The 6,782-nt window shown below is 35.9% G+C and overlaps 1 protein-coding gene across 1 annotated transcript in view; it reads left to right on the forward strand.

The window, feature by feature from the left end:
- Positions 1-6,782, forward strand: part of Syt1 (synaptotagmin 1) — a 594,727-nt gene that overhangs the window by 426,203 nt on the left and 161,742 nt on the right. The window contains exons 6-7 of the mRNA XM_004623750.2: positions 1,870-2,037; positions 5,622-5,789. Of these exons, the coding sequence (XP_004623807.1) occupies positions 1,870-2,037; positions 5,622-5,789 (336 nt within the window). The remainder of the gene's footprint in view (positions 1-1,869; positions 2,038-5,621; positions 5,790-6,782) is intronic.

The following is a 6,782-nucleotide window of genomic DNA, read 5'->3' on the forward strand; positions in this document are numbered from 1 at the left end:
AGAAAGAAAGAAAGAAAGAAAGAAAGAAAGAAAGAAAGAAAGAAAGAAAAAATAGCACTGAATTTGTCTTAATCAAATATGAGTGCACTTACTACTCTTTTTCAACCAAACATTAAATCTGAACATATTTTGCTCTGAAAATCTAGAAGATTCTCCCCAGTGAAAATTTTGCTACACATTGATTTTTCTAAACGTTCTTAGCTAATTTGATTTATAAAATGATTCCTAGGAATCAGAGAAGATACAAGGAAATTTGAAAATAAAATTACAACCAAATGTATACATTCTCTTACTTCAACTAAAAGCCAACCCTAAAATACTGTAATGGAAAAGCTGTTGTGGGGAGAGAAACATGATCATGTTTTACATAGAAGTCAAAGGGAACTTAGAAAAAAAAAAAAAAAAAAACCTCCATTCCCTTATTAATAAAATGATTCAAAAATCTAAAATGATCCATTTTTAAAGAGTTCAGATATGTCTTTAGTGTTTCCCCTGATTAAATAAAACTTGGTTATAGAAAGTAAGAATGAGAAAATTAGATCTCATTTAGTCACATTACCAAGTAAAGGAAGTTATCAAATACAAATATAGCAAACCAGAGATAAACTACTAGCTTTATTAAGTGTGTCTCCATAATCTAGTGCCTACTTTAGCTATTCTTCAGCCATCTCTCTGTTTTGTATAACTACAACCCAACAGTCCTTGCTTCTTTGATGAAATGATTCCCCCACAGAGCTACTGAACCTCCAAAATGGAAACAACACCTTCATTCAGGGCATGAGCCACACTAAAAGAATGAACCAGTTAGCCTAAGTACACTCAAGAATTGACCACTTAGTGGTCAATTTTACAGAAAATAAGTGCAAAAAGTTTTAAAGCAGTAATTTGCTTGTCACTCTTAGCTAAAAAGTCGCAAACTCATATTTTCAGCCTGTAAATGAAAACCTAGAGTGTAGGTTTCCTAAATAATAAGAATCTACATTTGTTCCCCATACATAGGTAAGCCACTATGCTAATACAAAATCTCTGGTGTCAAGATATCTAAAACATTACACACATACATTTATTGTTCACAAAAATATTAACAATACCCTAATATTCTAATATTCCCAATAAGATTTAGGATTATATAAGTGAGAATATAGACTTGAACAAATGCAGAGATTTCTGATTTGTTTGGAAAACTCAGAAATAGTTATTTAGCATTAGAAACCATCTATCCCCTTTCCTTTATGAATTTTAAATCATGTTTCTTTTATTCCATGCCCTATGTTTAAACACACTATGTATTAGCTCAGTCATTTAACTTACTACTGTAAGTTAATATAAAAGTAACCAGCACTCAATCGAAGTCAAGTATGATAAAAAGTTGAAGATCTTAATATTTTTATCTCAAAATGTTACTCAGTTTCTAAGAAATTTCTATTTAGTTGGTCTGAGACTTTGGTAAAGAATTAAAATATCCTACTTTGTAATTACAGACTTGTGATTGTTTAACAATTTATTTCCACTTATAAATCGTACCCTGGAAAGAAAAACAAAGCACAAGAGCTTTTAGCAACTGGAAAGTTATTTGATTGCAACCCTTTTGCAAATATGAATTCCATATTAAACTGTAATCAGCAACCTTTTAAAAGCCTCTTTTGTGCTTGAAACTAGACTTCCTAGAGCCTGCATCTGTCATAATTAGATTTCTGAAGTCTAGATAGCTCATTTCATTTGCCTTCTGTGTTCGGATTCCTAAGAGAATAAAAGTTTATTAAAAGCAAAGAGGAATGAGGTGAAGTCACAATATGCAGCTCTGTGAATGAATGGTCTTTTCCAGAACATCCACCAGTGTTGGTGCTTCTTTTCTTTGGCTCATTTCAGCTGCTGGTAGGGATCATCCAGGCTGCTGAACTTCCTGCCCTGGACATGGGGGGGACATCTGATCCTTACGTGAAAGTATTTCTGCTCCCTGATAAAAAGAAGAAATTTGAGACAAAAGTCCACCGGAAAACCCTTAATCCTGTCTTCAATGAGCAATTTACTTTCAAGGTATGTTTAAAGTACTGTGTGTAACTTCACTTTAGGTAAGAGACAGTGTTATCCTGACACACACATAGACGTGCACATGGACACCTAGCCATGGACTCAGAGTAATTGTATTCGGAATACCTTACATTTTTAGCTTCAATCTAGTGAACACTGCGTGTTGCATTTTGATATGGCTGAAGTAGGGATCAGCCTTGTCTTTTCTGGATGCAGTGTAGACAAGGATGTCACAGTCACATCTAGAATAAGAGACCTGCTGCTAGAGAGCCAACGGGCTGGGCTCCCAGCACCAAATCAGCATCTTCATCCAAAGGAATGAAATCATTGCTTTTTATGTTTCAAAGTTCTTGAAAAATAGATGATAAACCCAGTTACCTTCACAGAATTGAGTCAGCTATGTTCCAGTGGTTAAATGATACAGGTACTATTCTTACTGAAAAATTCTGTACGTGCATGAGAAATGTGAACACTCCAAAGCGATTCTGATCCATAGAAGAATATGAACATACTGTTTCTCTGAATTTCTAACATTTTTACTTTACTCTAGGATCTTCCCTGTTGCTCTTCATCTTGTCAAGATGCTTTAGCTGACAAACAATAATTACCAGAGGTTCTCACCAGATAATCACTGGTCAGGAAAACACTTCCTGCAGGCCGTAGGGATCTTCGTAGCTGCTGGCCTGAAGTCATTCACAGAACCATTCTTTTGGGGGATATGTGAAAGTTTTTAAATGCATGACTTAGAACAATATGTTTTTGAAAAGTAAAATGTCTGAGAATATACCAGCAGGTTTATTCAAAATCTCCCCATGTCCATCCATCCACCGGACTTAGCAAGAGAGTGTGCCTCATGTTGGTAGGAAATCACTGGATGAAACTGAAAGCACGACACATTTTTCTCAAACGTGGTTTCCAGTTTTGCAAACGTGCCATGTCTTTCTAGTTCTTCTACAATTTGAGTTTTCAAGACAAAAGACCCTTATGTACTGAGTAGCATAATCTAAATGCTGTAGTTTTTCTGTGTCCAGACAAGTAGCAAAAAAGACCCCTGAAAGTCTCCGTTTGCAAACAGTTAACCTTTGTTGTCAACACAAAACATAAAATGAAAATAAAAATTTTAAATACTGCAAAGAGTAATCATAGGCATATTTGACTATGCATATATTAATCTTTATTTAACTTGGCAGTTTCTAACTGGAATTAAGTAAGCATATTTGAAATAACATTGTGGGGCTTTGTTTTGAGCTCCCTGCATATTAGTAGTTTTTAGGATGTCAAGAAATAGAATTTTGTAATTCCCTATAAACTTTTATAAGTTCCATTTTATTTCATTTATGGAAGGTTGATCAAGCCATAAATAAACTTAAACTGTAATACACTTTACATTCTTAAGATATATACCAGTTTTTCTAGCAAATAGATTAATTTCTCCAGTAGACATTGTACATCTTAAAATGCCAAGAGGCAATGTGATGTATGGATGGGAGAATTTATAGAACATTGACTTTAGAAACAAAGTCAATCTATTTAGCAAGAACTCAACATGCCCCAAATTAAATTTTTCTCCAAAACAAATCCTGCCTCAAGAAGGTATTAATTAATCAATAATAAACATATCCTAAGTGCTTACTATATATGGAAGATGTTTTACATATGTTTCATTGTCCTCCATATAGCACCATGAAGTAGGTATCACTTCAATTTGATACACGATTTAAGGTTTTCTCACTGGAGAAAAGTCTTTCAGCTAGAGAGTTGGGAAGCCCATATATGTCTGACCCCAAACCTATGTTTTTGAGCATTGTTATTTCAGCATAATCAGAAACCCTAAAAATATTTTAGAAATATACTTAAGGACTTGTTTATCTCTAAATTTTCTTATTTCTTCCTTTGAAAATCACCATTAGGCAGCATTTCTAAAATGGAAAAAAAATTATGCCTAGTTTTAATAAAATAGTATTTTAATAAAATAATCTGAATGCAGATTCCTAGTGTCATAAATGACCAAAAACTAAACTCATTGGAAAACATAAACCTTTATAGTCAAATATTCTTCCTTTCCTCTTACTATCCAGAGTTAATTGAGAAGTGCTTGCTGGAGCATTTGACAGCCATTTACACTGACAAAATACAAAGTGTATGAAAATTGATCGAACCTTTAATACAAGTCTAAACAATTTCTTCATTAGACATTTCTAGCCAGTTACTGAAGAGCAGCTTACTTGGATTGCACTGCTTTTCCCTGAATACTAAAAATGTCACTAATAAACTTCCCAGCCCATAGCATCTGTCCCAGATATATGTGAACAGCTGGAGAATTCATCAGTTCTTGGCCTTTTGCCGCCGTTCATCCTAAAGAGTGTCGTACCTACGAATGAACTTCAAGATCCATATTATAATGAATGTCTGATATTCAAAACATCAATTTTCTAGTCAGTTCATGTCAATCAGCAAATTATTTTAGAGAGTAGGCAAAGCACCTTGTGAATTTTATTAGAGCCTTCTAGTTGCTAGCATATCATTTAAGAAGTCACTGCTTCATTAAAATGTGGTGCTCACAGTCCTGAAAGAGTTAGTGGAACTTAGGAAATACGTTAGCTACTGCTAACTTACTATACCTTATAACAATAATGTCTTACTTTTCTCTCCTTGCTGAGACAAAGCATCTGATACCCCAAGTTAAAGTTATTTAGCTCAGAGCTGTGGAGGATTCAGTCCATAATTGGCTGGTTCCAAGGCAGGGTGGGATGGCGAACAGGCATCACAAAAGAGAAAATTCTCATGGAGGGCAGAAGGCAGCAAAACGACAGGGCCGACCGCAGCACTTTCTATCTCTTATCTGTTATCCGAGATACGTAGGGCAGGTAGCACTCTGGTGCTTCATCCTGTGCCTTTGGTCCTAGCACTGCGCCATATATCAAGCCCAGTGCCACACGCTCTAGATCCAGCCTCTTCTGAAAGGCCCCACTGTGACCACATGAGGCTTCACAGGAGACATCTAGACACAACCATAACAAATAGCAAATACTTTATGAAAGAAATTTACCTGGTCTGATATTCAAAGCATCAATTTTGTAGTCAGTTCATGTCAATCAGCAAATTACTTTAGAGAGTGGCTGAGTCAGTTGGCTTATTTGTTCCTTACTAATCTCAAAGCATTTATAAAATAACTGATAGTAGGAAGTATTAATACCAATGGTTCCTAGAACCTTGGTGGTAAATCACTACACAAGTTCTCATTTTCTCTAAAGTACTTTAAGCTTTGTTCTTTCAGATAGATAGATAGCTAGAGATAGAGATAGATAGATAGATAGATAGATAGATAGATAGATAGATAGATAGATAGATAGATAGAACGAACTAGAAATCAAACTCAGGACCTCACACTAGGTAGGCAGGTGATAAACCACTAAGCTGTATCCCCCGCCCACCTTAAGCTTTCAGTAGTTATTTAAAGGCTGCATTTAAGGGGGCCAAGAAGATCTCCCTATTGTTTCTCTAACAAACATGCTAAACTTGAATCTCACAAACAAGTAGCAGGCTTAAGCATGTGTATGACCAGCTGTTTCCTCCTGTCTTGTGTGAAGGTGCCATATTCGGAACTCGGTGGCAAAACTCTGGTGATGGCCGTATACGATTTCGATCGTTTCTCCAAGCACGACATTATCGGAGAATTCAAAGTCCCCATGAACACTGTGGATTTTGGTCACGTAACCGAGGAATGGCGCGATCTGCAAAGTGCTGAGAAGGAAGAGGTAAGGACATCATTAGCATTTCTAATACGACAAGCTGTTCTTCCCGGTCTTGCTCGTACACTAAGCTAGCTAGAGATGCTCTCCAGAAAGGATGACGAGGCCTCTAGCTGTTGACAGCTGGCAAAATAGGGTCAGGGAGATTTTATAGCCTTGTTAAAAAGTATATAGGTCTCCTGGGTGTTATTTAAAAGAAAAGAGCAATATTCGTGCGCTGTCTATAAACAACTCTCGTGCACGCGGATGTACACACACGTTCTAAGAGCTTGCAAGCTGCTGTATGCGCACACTGCCTGCTTCTTTAAAAAGACAGTGAAAAATCATCTCCTTCTTTGTATTTTTCCATAATTACTGTTCTCTGCATAGTTTCTGTCACTATTAAATAGAAATAAAATAGTATTTTTTCCTTGATTCTCTCTGCCTATTGCCAATAGTTCATTGTTTCTCCTGCAGATATTCAGAGCATGATGGGTGAAACATCAAATGTAATTCACAAAGGCTGATATTAAATCCATTTTTTAAATGACTCACATATTTGTAGTACTCTTCACTATGTTTTTTCTCATTTTAACAGTTTGGCCCAGTACTTTCGTGTGATTTAAAAAGGGAAATTCAATATCCTTCGTGCATTTAAACTTCGTAATAATCAATTCTATTTGATTATGCTTCGCCTGTCTGGCCCTGGCATTTTTCTGTGTGAATGTTTCAGCAGGCCAAGACCAGAAAAGCAAACAGAAAGAGTTTAGCTTCTCAAAACTCCTAAAGCACAGCAGAAGAATAGAAAAATGAAGTATAAGAAGTAAAGCCATGCTGTTATGTTGAGCTGTAGGGGACTCAGGTCAACAATTTCTGACATTGCCAGTGAAGCAGAAGACCCAATACTATTATGGACTACTGGACTCTCTTAGAATATTTTGCTGAGTTAACACACCTATAATATTCAAATGACAGAAGTAAACAAAAAAGGGGATACAGATGAATGTCCATTTTGTGTCT

The sequence above is a fragment of the Octodon degus genome, unplaced genomic scaffold, assembly GCF_000260255.1.
Source record: "Octodon degus isolate 3935 unplaced genomic scaffold, OctDeg1.0 scaffold00004, whole genome shotgun sequence".
Classification (NCBI taxonomy): Eukaryota; Metazoa; Chordata; class Mammalia; order Rodentia; family Octodontidae; genus Octodon; species Octodon degus.